General features: G+C 53.0%; 1 protein-coding gene across 9 annotated transcripts; it reads left to right on the top strand.

The window, feature by feature from the left end:
* The first annotated feature begins 1,658 nt into the window (after positions 1-1,658).
* Rtkn (rhotekin) lies at positions 1,659-18,435 on the top strand. Of its 9 annotated transcripts, none has more exons than XM_087907110.1 (13): positions 1,758-1,894; positions 3,780-4,062; positions 11,890-12,089; positions 13,575-13,636; positions 13,734-13,787; positions 13,891-14,008; positions 14,289-14,498; positions 15,453-15,547; positions 15,651-15,757; positions 15,972-16,100; positions 16,813-16,981; positions 17,098-17,202; positions 17,743-18,435. In XM_087907110.1, the coding sequence occupies exons 2-13, from the start codon at positions 3,991-3,993 to the stop codon at positions 18,075-18,077; spliced, it is 1,656 nt and encodes a 551-aa protein (XP_087763236.1). In that variant the 5' UTR covers positions 1,758-1,894; positions 3,780-3,990; the 3' UTR covers positions 18,078-18,435. The 9 variants fall into 9 exon arrangements, with proteins under 9 accessions (XP_048272552.3, XP_087763237.1, XP_087763233.1 ...); XM_087907109.1 differs by lacking the exon at positions 1,758-1,894 and adding an exon at positions 3,129-3,276; XM_048416595.3 differs by lacking the exons at positions 3,780-4,062; positions 17,743-18,435 and adding an exon at positions 17,559-17,717 and having other exon boundaries at positions 1,659-1,894.
* Positions 18,436-18,520: the final 85 nt, after the last annotated feature.

Here is an 18,520-nt window from a genome sequence, read left to right as displayed (position 1 = left end):
GGTTGCAAGCACACCTTGTGAGTCATTGCCAGGGTGATTGGGTCAGGTCTAGTTAATCCTCTGGCTACAGGATGTGTTCGGGATGCTTGAATGAGCTCAGATGGCTAAGCATGAATCCCAGACATGTGCAGAAGCCTCAAGTAGCAGATGTTTGTTCTTTTATGGCAGGTGGGGGGCAGGGGGATGGGCGGCAGTTGAACATCCATCTGAAAAGACGCAGTACCAGGAATTTTGGCAGCAATCTTGTTATGCTATGCTATTGAGGATAGGAACAATATGAAGGGAAGTAGAGCAAAATAGTGTGTGTGCGTATGCACGTGCACGTGTGTGATCAAAACACAAAATCTTTGTGACTCTGGATGCCTGGGTCAAAGCCACACCTAAAGCCAGACCCCTGCACTTATCAGTATAAGCCAGTGCTCTCCATCCTCTGCTGAAGTGGTTTAAGTCCACTTTTTAAGAGACTATTGAGTCATTTGCTGCAGCACAGCGCTTCCAAGTTGACTACCCTGCAAGCTGGCTCCTGCCATCTGCTCTGTAGTAGCCCCACCCTGTCTCAAACTCTACCCAGCCAGTTCTGAAGTTTCCAGGAGACTGTTTAGTTGGCCAGTGAACCAACTAGTCCTCTGCCATTCCCTTCAGTCTCACTGAGCTCCGCGAGGGAGAGGAGGGAGTTCTGTTCTTGAGAACCCCAGGCTCTGCTCCCTGGCAAGCAGCATAGAGATAGCCAGGACTTACACTCTTTTTTTGCTGTTGTTTTGTTTTTGGATTTTTTTTTTTTTGCTTGTTTGGTTTGTTTGTATTTTGAGACAGGGTTTCTCTGTGTAACAGCTCTGTCTGTCCTGGAACTTGCCTTGTGGACCAGGCTGGCCTCAAACCCGTAGAGATCCACCTCTCCCTCCTGAGATCTGGGATTAAAACTGTGCACCAACATGCCGGGAACAGTCCTTACACTCTTAAGACACTGAAAGTCCAGGTCGGGTGAGATGAAGCACTTGCATCTAAAGACCCAGTCATTGAGGACCTGCTCTCCAGTCTTTGTAGTTCTGCTTATAGGGCGCTTTCCCTGTGAGGGCTTCGCTTTCATTCCCATATATGAATTTTGTAGCAACTGAGACTACAATATCCTCATAGAACAGACTAGAAAGTTCAGTAGTTGGACCAAGGTTCTGTGGTCCAATAGAGAAGTAACTGAACTTTCAAGACCCTCCTAAATCCCTTTTATGAATTGAGGCCACTGTGGAGGAGCCGGTAGCCATGCCGGGAAGCTTAAAAGGGAGAGATGCTGTCAACTATAGGAAGTTGTGGCTTAAAAGGTGAGACTTGGGCGGTGCCAAGTCTGGCTAGAGCCAGGGAGCATAGTGAGCCATCCCTGTGACTAGTGTTTTCCAAGTTCCAGAACCCCAGTCTGACAGGTGGGGGCTGCAGCTGGGGAGGGGATTCGGGGACCCAGCCCAAGTTCAGGTGAGCTAATCCACCCAGAAGGGTGGAAGCTCTCAGGCCGTGCTGGAGTGATTTAGGGTGCCTTTGGCTCTGAAACTGTCGACCCAGATTGGCTTGGTGCCCGGGTACGGGCCGGGCCTTTAGCGGGGGTGGAAGAGGAGGGTGCCGCGCCCTGCCCAGCCCAGGTGTCGTCTCCGGGGGCGGGGTTTGGGAACCGGGCAGCTGGGGAGATTCCCGGCTGCACTGGTGGGAGGGTGGCCGTCGAGGGACCGGAGCCCAAGCCCGCGCGGGAGACTGACGCCAGGAGCGCAGGGAGCACACTGAGCAAGGGGCTGCAAGCATGTTCTCTCGAAACCATCGGAGCCGGGTCACAGTGGCCAGGGGCTCCGCCCTGGAGATGGAATTCAAACGCGGCCGTTTCCGACTTAGTGTCTTCAGCGACCCGCCGGAGGTGAGAGGCCGCGTCCCTGCCTTCCCCTCCCAGTACTGGCAGGTGGCCCCGGCCACCCTGCCTCCTGAGCGCGCCGCGATCTGGGTCCATTCTAGCTCAAGTTGTTGACTTAGAAAGCCAGATGAGGACAGGGTGCGGATCCATCCGATCTGTGCGAACCCACGCATTGCCTGGTTGGGGTAATTTGCTTCTGACTGGAAAGGTCCTCCATATGAGGGGCCCTAAACTCAATTCCAGAACTATGACTGACTCAAGTCCCTCCAGCAACTCCGGCCAAAGGCATTAGGCAGTCAGGCATCATCCAATCCTTGTATTCTTGGCTTGGCTTCCAACTGGTTACCAACTGTCAGTAGCATCCTACACTCTGTGCCGACCCCCTAGGCCAGCCTCCGTTGTGGTCTCCCCAAATCTGTGACTTGTCCGAAGCCCTCCCAATGCCCTTACTCCTGAAGGGCAACAAGCCTCTCAGTAACCTCCAACTCTAGCACCGAGCGCTCTCTCTCTCTCTCTCTCTCTCTCTCTCTCTCTCTATTGTGTGTGTGTGTGTGTGTGTGTGTGTGTGTGTGTGTATGTTTTCACTCTGGAGAGTTTCCACAACCAAACTTTCCACCTTCCTTCTTGGGCCTAAGGAATCCAGCCTCTAGACTGAAAGTCACCACCCCCACTAGCAGAGTACCCCTGTCTGTATGTTCAGAGTCCTGTGCTTAATTTAAGTCCCTAAACTGGAGAGGCACTAGAGGCCCATGGCTGGAGCCAGAAATGAGAGGCGCTTAGCCACCCCAAAGAGACTTACATCCCCAAAGTCAGCCTCCCACATGCTCAAGGAGGCCCCAGTTCGATGTCTCCATCCCTCCCGTGCCGGGGAAGAGTTAAACTCACTCACACACCCTCCCCGGATTCCAGGCCTGGCTTTTGCCCTTTCCCCTTAGGCTGCCCAGAACAAAGGCTCTTTCACACCCGTGTCGCGCTGTCCCAGGCTTTCTCTGAGTCAGAAGCTAGTGGAGAGCTTTTGTCATCCTCCCACCCCAGCTACTTAGACCCAGGGAACCGGCGCGTGGCTAGCGTGGGGGACCCAGGGATGAGGCCGGGGACCCGGAGGAATGGCCTGTGCTCCTGAGCAGCGCTAGGATATGCCAGGCCTTGGGGGCCAGAGCTGAGTAGTCGGGGCGGAGCTGCAGGGCCAGGCCTGCCGCTGGGTAGAGTGTGACTCCATAGGCCCGGGGTGGGGGTGGGGGGGGCGGACAGCCCTGCAGCTGGCTGGGACCCGGGGCTGGTTTCCTGTCTGGAAGGGAAGGGGCCCGCTGAGGGGAGCAGGGCCAGCAGCAGCCAGGCACACCCCCGCCTTTCTCCCTCTCTCTCCTCCCTTCTGCTGGAAAAGCGAGGTAATTGTGAGCCCAGGGTGGGGCGTGCTGGATGGGGGCCGGCGTTGGAAGGGGTGACCCTGGGTCTGGGCCGCTTTACAGACTCACCCCTTTGTCCCATTCCCTGGGCTCAAGGCTCCTCAAGTCCTCACTTCTGTCGCTAACTTTCTCAAACTAAAGCCAGAACTCCCTCAGTGGGTTCTGATCTCCGGATCAGCCCCAGGATTCCGTAGAATCAGCAGGAGGCGTCCCTTCCCTGCCCCCTTCCAGCTGTGCCTGCCCCTCACTGCCCTCACGGCACGCACATTCTCAGTCGGCCTGGCCGGAGATGTGGGCGGGAGCGGGGGAGGGGCCAAAATGGGAATGAAAGGACCTTTTTCTTCCACAGCTGGGAGAACAGCTGCCACCAAAGCAAGGCTGGACACTCTGTGCCCAGAGCCCCCTCTGCAGCTGGTCTCTCCTTCCAGGAGCCCCTGCTCATTCTCACCTCACTTTTTTCCCTCCTCTGCCTGGCTCCTATCAAGGCCTTGGAACAGCCCTAGGAGAGGAAGTTTTGTCACAGAAGCCAGAGGGTCTGACAGGACTGCAGAGGGACAGGGACAGCCTCCTCCTTCTGTCTTGAGCTGGACACCTCTCTCAAGCCCAGGGAGCAGTGGGAGGAGGAACTGAGGGACAGCGTGCTGCCTATCTGACCTCTCTCTGGGCAGCAAGGGAAGGGCTCTAGGGGACACAGAGATGCAGGACAGATTGCACATCCTGGAGGACCTCAATATGCTCTACATTCGGCAGATGGCACTCAGCCTGGAGGTAATGCCCTGACCCCTGGACCATACGCTTCTTTCTCTACTGTCTTAGCCTTAATGGGGCCTGTGTGTGTGAGGGGGTGGTGGTGCCCATAGCCTGCATAGGAGGGGCAGCAGGTGGATGTATGCTCTGTGTTGAGTCCTGTTTGGGAACCCAGGCCCACTTCTGCTGAGCAGAATGAACACTCCGTTGAAGAGCTATGGATGTGGCTCCACTAGCAGAGCGTCTGTTTGGCATAGACCAAGTCCGGGGTTGGTTACCAGCACCCCTGCATATACTGGGTGCAGGGGCACATGCCTGTCATCCCAGCACTGGGGAAGTAGAAGCAGGAGTGAGTTCCAGGTCAGCCTGGGTTAAACAACAACACTAACCACAAAACCACACATTGACAACAGGGTCTTTGCACCTATTTCTGGAAGCTGTGAGAGTAGGTGTGGAGGTTTGTCCTGGGGACAACGGCTCCTTTTAGAGATGGAGTGAAGAGCCTTCCTTCGGTATGAAGGAGGCTTGCAGATGAAGCCTGAAGAGAAGTGAAAGGAGATGGTGGGTGACGAGGAAAGGTGTGTGCGTGCGTGTGTGTGTGTGTGGACCGTTTGGGAGGTTTTGTTCTTTCCTTCCACCATGTGGACTCTGGGGATTGAACCCAGGCCCTTGGAACTGATGGCAGTCACCTTCTACCTGCCGATCCATCTCATTGGACTACTGTGGTTTCATTTTTTTTTTCTAGGACAAATTCTCTGAATTTATTGTGTAGTTAGGGTGACCTTGACCTCCTGATCTCCCTACCACCACCTCCCAAGTGCCAGAATTGCAGGTGTGTGTTTAAGAATAAGTAAGCCACCACACCTGTCCCATTTATTCTTAAATACACAAACTAAACTCATTCTATGTGCCGAGCTCCTTATTAGGCCGTGGAAATTTCTCTGGAGAAGGCAGGAAAGGTCCTTTCTTGTGAGGGGACAGATAATAGCTAAGTATGAGCAACATCACATAGTGAAAGTCTTATAAAAATAGAATGCAATAATAATGAGGCAGACGGCAGCATTAGATAGTCTGAAAGGGTCTGCAGAGCTGCAGCTGGCAAGAAGGCTTTCCAGACAGACAGCCTGGCCAGGGTAAAGAGCGTTTGACGACGGTGAGGGTGATATATTTGTGTGTGTGCGCGCCGGTGGGACTGGAATTTGTCATTGCGGTGGAGCTGGTGGGCTGAGGTAGACCTTGCTTGGGTGGAAAGACTCTAATTCATCACTTAGCTTGTACTCTGAGCGGAATTCTGCAGCATGGAAAGGTTTTCTTATCCTAGGCTGGCCTCAGACTCTATACATAGCCAAGGATGACCTTGAATTTCTGATTTTCCTGCCTGGAACTCCTGGAATTACAAGTGTGCATCACCATGCTGATGCTGGGGATCCAGACTGAGACATCCTGCATGCCAGGCAAACACCCAACCAACTGGATGACATCTCCAGTACCTGTCTCAAGTTCGTTGCTGTGTATGGGCTTGTTTATGTTTGAGATCGAGTCCTGGTTGGCCTGGAACTGGCTATATCAGCCAGGATAGCCTTTAACTCACAGTGATCCATCTGCCTCTGTCTCCTAAGTAGTGAAATTAAGGGTGTCTGCCACCACATGACCTTGCGTCTTAAGCTTTTAGGGTGATTGCTGTGGAAGGATCAGCTTGGTGGTGGTGAGTCCTGGGCAAGGAAGGCTGGCAAGAGAGGCTGGCAAGGAAGGCTGGCAAGAGAGTCCGCAAGTTCCCCCAGTGGGCGGCCAAATATCACCTCGGGGAAATGGATCTGGAGTGTAGATTACGGAGTTTGTGAAAAGGAGGAGAGATTCCAAATGATGGTGGTAGATCCGACAGAGCCAGGTGATGGATTAGACGTGGCGAGCGAAGAATAGATGGGTCTAGGTGTGTGGTTAAGCCTCCCGGTGGCGCGGCACCGTGCTGAGATGGACAAAGTGATAGAACAGGAGGCTGCAGCCAGAAGAGGTCAGAGGCAGGGATTCAGAGTGAAATCAGGAAGGGTAACTTACTGTGCGTACTGCCCGCCTAGCCCCCGCCCCCATCTCTGGATCAATGCATATACTAGCAAGTTATAGCCCAACCCAGTAACAGCCACAGGACCTTTTCTAGCACAGTCTTGGCATGCATTTCAAGTGTACTTTCACATGGTGCCAGCTAGAGGAAGAAACCCTCCGTATCCAGCTTCTGCACCAGGAGGATACACCCCAGAACTTGTCTGGAGAGGGTCCCCTTCTATTTTGTAGAAAGATGCCAAGTGAACCCCTTGGGTTTCTGACATTGCCTAATTTTCCCGTGTTGGTGCACAAGAGAAAACCGATTTACTGGGTGAGGCATGGTGTGGAGCCACATGCCTATAATCCCAGTGCTCAGGAGGTTGAGAAAGGAGTGTTGTGAGTTCAAAGTCAGCCTGGGTTATAGAAGGAGACCATTCCAAACGGAAAAAACAAACAAACAAACCAAAAACATACAAACAAAAAACATAAGCAAAATACTCCAAACCTCCTCTCGATCCATCTGGTTTCCATTGCCCTGCTATTCGTTGTATAACTTGTGTTTATAATTACTTTTAGTTAGTTAAGAGGGGAGGGGGAAGAAACCAGTTAGCTTCTTGACTTCTCTAGTGACATTCAACTGTTAGGTACATGCTGACTGCTTGCATCAACAGAGTTGGTTAGGCTACGTAAATGTTTAAGTTCTGCATCCTGTGCACCCCTCCCCCGCACACATGCTGTCCTTTCTCCCTGCCCAACATCTAAAACACGAGGATGACTTTGTTTTTAGTTTGAACAACAACGTTCCTTGAGCCACAGGCTGAGAAATCTGCACAACCCTCTCCCCAGTTCATTGTGTCCTCAAAAAGACAGACTCATTGATAATTTAGGAATGGCAGGAAAGTTAGTTCTGGAGTATAAATCCGAAAGGACTTTTTAAAGGCAGTATCCTAGGCTACGAGGTGAAAGTTTAGGAGGAATGAGAGTGAAAGACTGGCTTTTGGGTTTTTTTTTGTTTTTGTTTGTTTGTTGTTTTTTTTTTGTTGTTTTTTTTTTTTTTTTTTGATATGGTTTCTTGGTGTAACAACCCTTTCTGTCCTGGAACTCGATTTGTAGACCAGGCTGGCCTGGAACTCAGAGATCTGTCTGCCTCTGTCACCTGAGTGCTGGAATTAAAGGCATGCACCACCAGGATTTGGCAAAAAGATTATTTTTATTTAATTAAAAAATATTTGAGTGGTGATGGTGGTGTATAGCACCAAGCAAGTGAGAAGCTCAGAGGACAGTTTTGGGGAATTGATCCTCTTTTTCCATGGTGAGAGCCAGGGATTGAACTCAAGTCCTCAAGGGTGGCAACAAACAGCCTTACCCACTAAGCCATCTTGCTTGCCTTTTTTTTTTTTTTTAAATAACCTCTTAAGTAGCCCAGGCTGTGTATCTAAGGAAGGTATTGAACTTCTGATCCTCCTGTCTCTACCTCCCAATTGCTAGGGTCACAGACAAGCATAACTTCTGGTGAACGGGGTGCTCAGGATGGAACCCAGCCTGCCATGTATGCTGGGCAAGCTCTACCAACTGAGCTACATCCCCGGAGCAAAGTTTGAACATGTGCCAGGCCCAGGTCGAGATTCCATTTTTCTCATTAAATCCTCACATAATACTGTGAAGAAAGCCACCTATTCCCAAGTCTACAGACTGAAGCTCCAGAGAATAAATGACACCCCCCCTCCACCCCCACCGCTGCTGCTATGCGCTTGTCAAGTCCCTACACCAGGACTTAGCCCTAGTGGGAATTCTGAAGGGAACAGAAGGTGATGGGAAGCACAACAGGAAGCTGGGGAGAGAGTGTGGGAGAGAGAGGAGTGTGTCATCATGGGCGACTGTGACTCATTCTCTGTCATCCCTGGGGAGCTGACCCAGGTCACCCAGGTCGGAGCACACTCCATAGTTAGAATCTTTCCCATCCTAGGGGAACAAACAGCGTCCATTTGGGAAGAGAGTGAGGGTGGTGGAGATGGAGGGGAAACCTGTGTCAATGGGTATGGAGAGGGGTGCAAAGCACGGGGACCCCAATCTCCACCTGAAAAGGTGACCCTTTCTCCAGGGCATTTTTGACTGTAGACTGAGCTAGAGTGAATTTGGAAGTGATGTGCACATGGGGCAGGCGGCTAGTTCCCCCCAAGTCCAGGTCTGCTGGTCCGTGCTGGATCCAGAAACCTCACTTCACGTCCTGCTCCCGGTAAGGGTCACCTTGGAAAGACAAGCCCGCTAGGGAGAAGTCTCCAGGGCAGCCCAGGTGCTCCCTGCTGTCGCGGAGGGACGCGACAGGGTCCCGGTGGTGGAGATGCAAGCATCTCGGAGCCTGAAGGGACCGCCCGTGCCCGGTGCCCTCGGCGCCTCTCGCGGCAACTGGGAGCTGATGTCACGGGCGTCCTCGGGCTCAGCGGACCCAGTCGGTGAGGCAGCGCCGACTCCCGGGATCCTTCAATTCCCAGGCGGTCCTCGGGTCACACCGGCCACAGGGGTTGCTGCTGCCCAGGACTCCGCACCAATTGTAAACGCCATGGACAGGGCTAGGGAAGGATCGGTGAGTGCTTGACCCCGGAGGGGGCTAGCTAACCAGGAGCGAGCTTGAGGACGCATTCTTGATCTCATCCATTTGCGAAACTGGTGACAGAAACTGGTGAAGTGCAAAGTCGGGAAGGGGTGGACAAGCAGTCGGCTTAGCAAAGGCCGGAGAGTGATGCATCCGAAGCAAGGCTGAGAGACCGGAGTTTGGGAGAGCTTCCTGATGGAGGGGCTTTGGGGTGGTACTGGAGTGGTTTGTGATAACATCTGGCCTAGCATAGCAGCCCCCCAAAAGAGATAGGGAAAGAAGAGTTGGCACGCAGGCTAGACAAGGTTTTGGTGAAAAGGAATTCGAGGTGTTGGGAAGGCTGGGCACCAGAGACAGAAGCAGGACATAGCGTATATGGGAGAGCCGGTGTGATGGAGAAGACAGGTTTGTGTAGTCAGTTACTCTTCTGTTCCAACTGCGTGCCTCCACTTGCCTGGCTTCCTGAACCAATGTTGTGCACCTCCTCTCTGAAGCCTCCCGATGTCACCTCAGCAGAAACCAGTAGGGGCTGTTTCCTGTGTTTTTATGCCATGACTAGGCACTTAGGGAGCAGCCATTCATCTCTGCGTATTCACCTCCCAGCTAGGACTTAGATATGGAGCCTTGGTCAGCACAGGAAAGCTCCAGTGCTGGTGTTGAACAGAGTCTACTAACAAAGCAGCCTCCTTGTGAAAAAGAGCCTGTGTCCCTGCCATTGTGCTGAATACTTTTCATCAGGCATTGAGTGTGGATCTCACTGGTCTTTGAACACTAAGACGCCATGACTGTTTTCACCCCATGTTGTGTGTCTGTGGTGTATGTATGTATGTGTAGACCAAAGGTCAAATTTAAGGTTTTTGTTTGTTTGTCTCACTATATAGCCCTGTCTGGTCTGGAACTGGCTATGTAGACCAGGCTGGCCTCAGACTCAGAGAGATTTGCCTGTCTCAGCCTCTAAGTGCTGGGATTAAAGGTGTGTATCACCATGCCCAGACTGTCCACCTTTAATATATATTTGTGTGTGTGTGTGTGTGTGTGTGTGTGTGTGTGTGTGTGTGTGTGTGTATGGAGGGGATGCATGCCACAGCACAGTGTGGCATTCAGAGGAAAACTTGCGGGGTTTGGCTGTCTCTTCTACCATGGGAACCCAGGAACAGAACTCAGTTCCTCATGCTTGATAGCAGTGGCCTGTATCCCCTGAGTCAGTCTCACTGGCCCTCACTGAAGACAAAATCTCTCACTGAACCTGGTGCCAAGCTGTGGCTAGACTGGCCGGCCACCAGGGCTCTCTGTCTGTTTCTGCTCCCCGGTGCTGTGGTTCGAGGCTGGGGATGCCTTCTATCCGGGCACTGTGGATCCAAACTCAGGTAGTCTTCCTTGCACAGCAGGCATTTTGCCCACTGAGCCACCTCCCCTGCCCTTCACCCTACTTTATCAGTCAAGGAGGTGGGGTGAAATGCTCCGTATTGCTAGCTGCCATGTTATTTGGTAGGGGGCTTCCTGGAGGAGTTTGGGGGCTGATTGGCCTCTTTTGGAAGAGAATGACGTGGGTGGTGGTGCTGGGGTGAAAATCTGGCCTAGGACAGTGACCCAGAAAATAGTCCCTGGAGAAAGGAACTGTAAACAAGCTAAATATGTAGCCTAGGCTGACTTGGAACTCATGATAATTCTCCTGCCTCTGCTTCCTAAGTGCTGAGATAACAGGCATGCATCACTATGCCTGGCTGTCTAGGGCTTTTTAATACTTTATTGTTTTGAGACAGGGTTTCATATAGCCCAAGTTGGCCTCATCCTCACTATGATGCTGAGGGTGACCTTGAGCATCCTAATTCCACTGCCTCCACTTCCTGAGCACTCCCCACCAGGTCCGGTTTATACAGTGCTGGAGAGTGAAACCCAGAGCCATGCATACCCAACTCCCAGCTCAATGCCAGTTGCCCTTTATGCTCCAAGATGACTTCTTTCCAGGTGAATGCCCCTGCATCCTCTCTCAGGGCCTCTCCTCTGCCCTCCATGCCTGTCCAGTGCCTCCTGCATGCCTAGCCCCCCGACCTCCAGCCCCTCATACCTGGACCAATTACTTTCCCTTCCTCATTCCTTACCTCTGAGCTCCTCTCCCAAATTCAGGGAGCCAGAGGTGGTGGATGTGCTGTTTGAGGTCTGTATAGGATTCTGTGCAGTATGGAGGCACTCTGTAGGTGGTGTGCATCTGACTGATCCCACAAATCTGTTTTCATTTCTAATCTCTGGGACCACAACCTCACAAATATGTAAATATATACATATACATATGCAAATCTATGATATATGTTATATCATAAATGGTGGTGTACAAACATTTTTGTTTGTTTTTGAGTCTCGTGTATCCCAGGCTTGCCACTAATCCACTGTGTAGCTGAGGATGGCCTTAAACTACTGATCCTCCTGCCTCTATCTCCCAAGTGCTGGATTACAGATGTGCACCACCATGCCTGGCTTGATGTGCGATGTTGTTTTGTTTTCTATTCTTGTGCTATATTTTCTGGAGAGTTACAGCTAGACACATGTCTACCTTCATCTCTTGACCTGTCTATCAGTGCAGACACAACTCATTTAACCGGTGTCTTATGGAAAGGCTGTTTTTTAGTTTGAGTGTTTAAATCAATGCCTGGGGCTGGAGAGATGGCTCAGTTGTAAAAAACCATTTCTGCTCTTCCAGAGAACCAAGTTCACTTCCTGGCACCCATGTGAAATGGGTGTAACTCCAGCTCCAGGAATCTGATGCCTTCTTCTGGTGCTGTGGGCTCTGCACTCATGTGTAATACATGTACACATAAGTAAAACAGTGCTAAGTAAATCTTTTTGTCATATAGCTTGGCAGTGACATGTGTAATTGTATCTGTAGGCTGAAACTTAAGTATAGTGTTTAGGACAGTTAGGTCGAAGGATATAAGAACTTGTTGTTTTTGTAGATTTCTCCAAATAGCGATCAAAGTTAGAAAGACTTTATACTCCTCACAATCAAATGGATGAGAGTATCTGTCATTTTGTAAAGTTTTTGATTCATCTTGGGCAGCTGAGGGTAAGACAACAGGCTTTGCTAAAACATTAGTGTCCTTTGCCACCCCCCCCACACACACACATATAGCCCTCTTGGGACTGGGGTTGGGTAGGGGAGATGTCTCAGCCTGATCCCTGACTGGCATTTCCTCTTCTCTTCCCATGACTCTGGTTAGGACACAGAGTTACAGAGGAAACTAGACCACGAGATCCGGATGAGGGAAGGGGCCTGTAAGCTGCTGGCAGCCTGCTCCCAGCGAGAGCAGGCTCTGGAGGCCACCAAGAGCCTGCTGGTGTGCAACAGTCGAATTCTCAGCTACATGGGCGAACTGCAGAGACGCAAGGAGGCCCAGGTGCTGGAGAAGACAGGCCGGCGGTGAGCAAGGGAGGTGATGTGTCTGAGGGAGAGAGGCTTTATCCGTGCTTCAGCAAGTGGCTGTGTGGAGTGTTCGGGGCTCAGATCAACCTCCTGATGGAGACCCCCTCACAAACACCTGTCCTGGCCAGGAAAGACACCTTAATGTTTTACCGTGGTGGTGGGTCATCCGGAGTGGTTGGGACTGGACTCAGGAAAGCCAGTGTATCTGAGGACGGCTGGCAGTTCAAACCACAAGTAATGCAAACATGCCAATTTGTTATGGCCTGCCCATGATCTGCTATGTCCAGCTGGTTGTCTGGAAAACTAATTTTCTCAAAGCCTGTTCACCAAATGGCCAATTTACCACAAATTGACAGAAGCACATTGTACCTGGGGTTCACCATCAAAGGCAGGAGTTGAGAAAGCACATAATTGAAAATCACTTAAAGGAAGGCTCCCCATTTGCAGAAATCGGTTGTGCCGAGGAGCTCAGCATGAGTGTGTGACCTACACACGGTGCCATGCTACAGTGCACGCTGTCAGTGACAGGTCAACCTTGAGACAACTGGAGTCAGGTAAAAATGTTCGAGAGAAAACACTTGGCAAATGGATCGCTCTGAGGATTGGCTGTTTTGGTAAATGAATCATTTGGGGACCTGCCTGCCTCAGAGGGTCCCAGCCTTCACTGGCACGGAGGAGCTGAAGGAGAGATTGCCAGGGGCTCACCAGGAAGTCCACAAAAGGAGAAAACACATCCCATTGCTGCTTCACTTAGCAAGAGGCCAAGCAGGCAGGGGGCGGCTCTCTCAGGTAGCCGCGGGCAAATCGACCACAGGGCCCTGAGTGGGAATATAAAGTACATTTAATTCCCTAGTAGCTAATTGTGCTATTCTGTGTACTCATATCAAAGACAAGATGAAAGCTGGGCATGGTGGTTTATGTCTGTAATCCCAGCATGTGGGAGGCTGAGGTGAGAAGATTACTGAGTTTGAGGCCAGCTTGAGCTACAGAGAGAGAGAGGGAGAGAGAGAGAGAGGCCTTCACTCTCAAACAAACACCTGAGCTATTGGGAACAAGTAGCTTCTAGAATTGCAGGGAAAACCTTCCAGTCTCTCCAAGTCCATGGTTTAATGGGTGTGTGTGTGTGTGTGTGTGTGTGTGTGTGTGTGTGTGTGTTGGCAGGGGTTGGGGAGAGGCTTAAAAGGGAATCTCTTTCGGCACCTGTCCCCTCAGGGCCCCACTTGTCCCTTACAGGGGTCTGCATGGCCAGGACCAATGCTAGGATGAGGACCCAGATCTCGGGTGCTATCCCTCTGTGCTAACATTGCTCAAATGTTCCCAAGACCAGCAAACTTCTGAGTGCTGTCAATAGCTCTCCTCCAGTCCCTCGGTCCTGCCATGCCAACCAGGCTAGGAATCAGGGGCCCCTTAGAGCCCTTGGGAGTCAGAACAAAGGGGAGGAGAGTGGGAAGACCAGTCCAGGACTCTGTGATCTGCCCACAGACCTTCCGACAGTGTGCCGCCCCCTGAGCGTTCCCCTTGCCGTGGCCGGGTCTGCATCTCTGGTAAGACACACACAGCTGCCACAGAGGCTGGTACCCCTCACCCCACCACACCATTGCCTGGCTGCTTCTAACCCCTTTCTTCCCGTCTGCCCTTTAGACCTCCGGATCCCACTCATGTGGAAGGACACGGAATATTTCAAGAACAAAGGCGGTGAGCGCCACATACAACGGGACAAAATCAGGGGAGTGTTCCCTGAGGCGGAGGCTCTTGTTGACATTTTAATGCTTGTATTTCTTTTTTTCTTTATTCCCAGACCTGCACCGCTGGGCTGTGTTCCTGCTGCTGCAGCTCGGGGAACAGATTCAGGACACAGAGATGGTCCTGGTGGACAGGACGCTCACAGACATCTCTTTTCAGAACAATGTGCTCTTGTGAGTTCCTTGCCTCTGGCTCTCTCCTTCGCTCCTTCCTCCCTTCCTTCCTTCCTTCCTTCCTTCCTTCCTTCCTTCCTTCCTTCCTTCCTTCCTTCCTTCCCCCCTTCCTCCACTCCAGCTCCTTATGGGGTTGCTCTGGGGGCGGAGGTGGTGAGGGAGAAGGAGAGGCAGATGGCCCCTGGGCACCTCTGTAGAGCCGTCCTGAACTTATGCTCTTCTTCCCCACACCCTCCTGAGCCTCCCATTCATCGCCCTTCTCTCTCTTGTGCCTGTGTAGTGCTGAGGCAGGGCCGGACTTTGAGCTGCGGCTGGAGCTGTATGGGGCCTGTGTGGAAGAGGAGGGGGCCCTGGCTGGTGCCCCCAAGAGACTTGCCACCAAACTCAGCAGCTCCCTGGGCCGTTCCTCAGGGAAGCGTGTCAGGGCATCGTTGGACGGTGCTGGGGGCTCCGGGAACAGTCCCATCCTGCTGCCTACCCCAGCTGTGAGGTAAGATCACGTAGTGCCCAATGCCTTCAGCTGCCTTCAACTCCCCACTGGTGACCATGTCACCGTGAATGAGCAGGCATTCTGCCCAGCCCCAGAGTTAGGCCTCAGTCAGTCCATGAACCTGACAGTGGGGGGCAGGGCAGAGAGAGCTAGGCTTTGGGGTCTTACCTGGTTAGCAGTCACAGAAACATCTTACAGGACTTGGGGTGTAGCTCAGTTGGGAAAGTGCCCGCCTAGCATACATGAAGCTTTGTGTGGGGTGGTGCACAGCTGTTATTCCAGCACTTGGGAGGTAGAGGCCATAGGATCGTAAGTTCAAAGTCATCCTCAGCTGCACAGTGAGTTTATGGCCATCCTGGTATACATTAGACCCTGCCTCAAAACCCCCAAAACAGGGATGGGGAGGACACAATGACCAAAGCACTTGCTATGCAGGCATGGAAACTGAAGTTCTGACCCCCCAAACCCAATCCCAGGGCTCACCTGGGCGGAGTGCTGTATGATCTCCAGGGCATGCTAGCCAGCTGGACTAGCCCAACGGCAAGCTCTGGGCTCAGTGAGCAATCTTCCTCATGAATAACGTAGAGAGCAATTAAAGAGGACACCCAATGCTAATGTCTGGCCTCTACATACACGTGTGTGCCTCCCATACATATACCCAAGCCAAACAGCGTAGATACATCTACAACTGTGCTGAGTTGGGCATGCTCTGTAGCGGAGCCTATAGTCCCCTGAAGTTACTGGGATTCTGAGGATGCCGCCTCATCTGTTGACCGAAGAACACTCACTCTCATGACGCTGCCAGGAGAGTTTCATTGGAATAGTGTACAAGTGAGGGCCAGGTGCCTAGGGGGCAGTCAGGAGACAGGAGGCAAGCTAGTTGTCCGTGTAGCCTGGCAGTGGGACAGACCTGCTCACACACCACACTCCACTGATGTCCCCTTCTCCCTCCAGGGGTCCTCGGTACCACCTCTTGGCCCACACCACTCTCACCTTAGCTGCTGTGCAAGATGGATTCCGTACACATGACCTCACCCTCGCCAGTCATGGTGTGTGCACAAGTGTGTCGGGGGCCCTGGCAGCGCTAAGAGGGGTGGTGGGGTTGTCCCCTTCTCGTTTCCCATCCTTACCCTGTACTTCCTCCTCTCCCAGAGGAGAACCCTGCCTGGCTGCCCCTTTATGGTAGCGTGTGTTGCCGCCTGGCAGCCCAGCCTCTCTGCATGACTCAGCCCACTGCAAGTGGTACCCTCAGGGTGCAGGTGAGGGGTCCTACAGGAGTGGGAGGGGACATGGAGGAGTCACCTGGGCTACCTAAGGATAGGATGATAAAAGTGTGACTCTGGGGGGGGGGGGACAAAGTGGGACGGGAAGGCAGCAAGGTGAGTATTGGGGACATGGGGTCAATGGGTGACTGAGAAGAAGGTGCTGGTGGGAAGGCAAGACTTCCTAGAAAACACCAGGTCCTTTACGCAGCAAGCTGGGGAGCTACAGAATGGGACACTGGTGCACGGAGTCCTGAAAGGCACAAACCTCTTCTGTTACGGGAGATCTGAAGATGCAGACACCGGGCAAGAACCACGGTTTACTGTTGCCATCAACAAGGTGATGAGCCCTTGGTCGTGAGGCCACCTGGAGCTCAGCCCAGGAACTTCTCTCTCAAGGCCTCGGAGACAGGGAGGGTGGACTCTGTTCCTAAGAGCACCAAGCTCCACAACAGGGCTGGCGATGCAGAGAGACCACTTCCCCATATCCTCCCACCCCTTAAACAATACTAAGAAAGTTCTCCTGCTTGCTCAGCATCCCCAGCCCTTTCCAAATCCCAGGGGATTCTCTGCTAGGTCAGGCAGTTCTTCCTCCAGTCTCTGTGCTTCCGGTCTGTAGCTGCTGCTAACTTGCTGTCTGTCTCTACACAGGCGCAATTGGGCTGCTATGTTCCCTAGCCCTAGGGTTGCTTTCCTCTGTGTTTGCGAGAGATTTGAGTGTGTTAGGCAAGTGCTCTGCCCTGGCACTGCACCTCAGGCGGCACTGCACCCCAGGCACTGTGTTTTGGAAGGACTGGGTGGGTAACCCACACCCGGGCCTTGGTGACTCCTGTCCACCTCTGCACCTTCCCTGCCTTGCCCTATCCCTCTTTGGCTCCCTGTCTCAGCATAGATACTTTATCCCCAGCATCCTCGCTGTCCCCTCACCCCTCCCAGAGTTAGCAGGAGGCAAATGCAGACTCAGCAGAAGTCCCAAAGGTACTTCCAGGCAGGGGTGATGGGCTGCTTCTCAACTAAGGCAGAGGTGAAGTCAGATCTGCTTTCTCCTGCAGGAGACTAGGGTCCGGGCAGGGGAGCTGGAGCAGGCCCCAGAATGGCCTTTCACCCTCAGCATCAGCAACCGCTATGGAGATGACGAGGTGACCAACACCCTCCGGGTGGAGAGCAGAGAAGCCCTGCAGAACTGGATGGAGGCGCTGTGGCAGCTCTTCTTTGACATGAGTAAGAGAAAGGGCTGGGCTAAACCTCTGGGAAGGCTGGAGAGGGCTGCGTGCTGCTTGAGCTGGGAATGCGGCTGCAGGAGCAGGCAGCTCCTGCAGCTGGCGCTCTCTTCGCAGGCCAGTGGAAGCATTGCTGTGATGAAGTCATGAAAATCGAAGCTCCTGCACCCCGGAAACCCCCACAAGCACTGGCCAAGCAGGGGTCCTTATACCATGAGATGGGTAAGTCAGGGGCAGTTAGTGGGGGAGCTGATGGGCAGTGGAGTTGGGGACCTCAAGGGGTTCCAGGTACTAGAAACAGGGAGAAAGCACAGTGGGGTCCAGGTCCCACTCAGCCCTACTGTCTTCCCCTTTTCTCTCCAATTCTGAAAACCACCTCCACCCAAGTTCAGAACAAACCCCCAAGAGCCAGATTCATTCCATGACGTCTGTCCTAACTCCTTCTTTTCTGTTTCCCTCTGTGCATGTGGACTCCTGCCTCCTCTTCTGACCTCACTTGCCCGGCACTGCTTTCTCTCCTTTTTCTCTTGGTTTCTTTACCCACTTCTGCACCCCACCCCCACCTCAATGACACACAGTCTTGTCAGAGCCTGTGGCCTCGGGGGGTCCCGGTGAGGGGCTGCTCCTGCAGAACAATGCCATCTCAGCTGAGATTCGGGCCTTGCTTTCTTCATATTACAGTGACAGGTGACAGTCAGGGCTAAGCAGGCCAGGGCTTGAGCTCTGACTAGCCCCCTCCCCTCCCCTTCCCCGGTGCCACAGCTATTGAGCCACTAGACGACATCGCCGCTGTGACAGACATCCTGGCCCAGCGGGAGGGCACAAAGCTGGAGCCGCCCCCACCCTGGCTAGCAATGTTTACAGACCAGCCTGCCTTGCCTAGCTCCTGTGTGCCTGCCTCAGTGGCCCCAGTCCCAACCTGGACGCAACCCCTGCCCTGGGGGCGCCCCCGAACCTTTTCCCTGGATGCTGCACCCCCAGACCACTCCCTTGGGGCTTCTCGCTCGGTTGCACCCCTCCCCCCGCAGCGATCCCCACAATCCAGAGGCTTCTACAGCAAAAGTCAGCTCCGCACCTGGCTCCAGTCCCCAGTGTGAGAGAGGCACCGATAACAGGATCTGGCCAAGAAAGAAAACGACCCAAGGGCAACCGGGTTCTAGGTCCAGCACTGTAGGGCGCTGGGCTCCTCTTCCTTCACTGGACTAGGAAGGAAAGCTGGGGAGGGGTAACAGAAGCCCCTCTTAAGTTGTGGTTACCATGGTACTGAGGAGACCATTTCTGGAGCTGGTTGGGATCCCCTAAGCTCTCTTCCTGGGAGAAAACTGGAAGAACCCTGCCCGGCCTCCCTGCACTAACCAGCCTCGAGGGTGGGCGGCACTAGGGAGCAGGGGGGAAGGCACCTCCCTGGGACTCCTACCCTGACCATTAAAGTTATTTAACAGCTTGCTGCCTTCACTTGGTCTCTGAGGACCAGTGGCTTCTGCGTGCTCTGAGCCTGCCCCTCCCTCCTCCTGGGAGTTTGTTGTTTAGAAGTGTGGCC

Source organism: Myodes glareolus, chromosome 6 (genome assembly GCF_982192425.1).
Source record: "Myodes glareolus chromosome 6, mMyoGla1.1, whole genome shotgun sequence".
Classification (NCBI taxonomy): Eukaryota; Metazoa; Chordata; class Mammalia; order Rodentia; family Cricetidae; genus Myodes; species Myodes glareolus.
The sequence above is the reverse complement of the archived record's forward strand: the minus strand, read 5'-3'. Positions and strand labels throughout refer to the sequence as shown.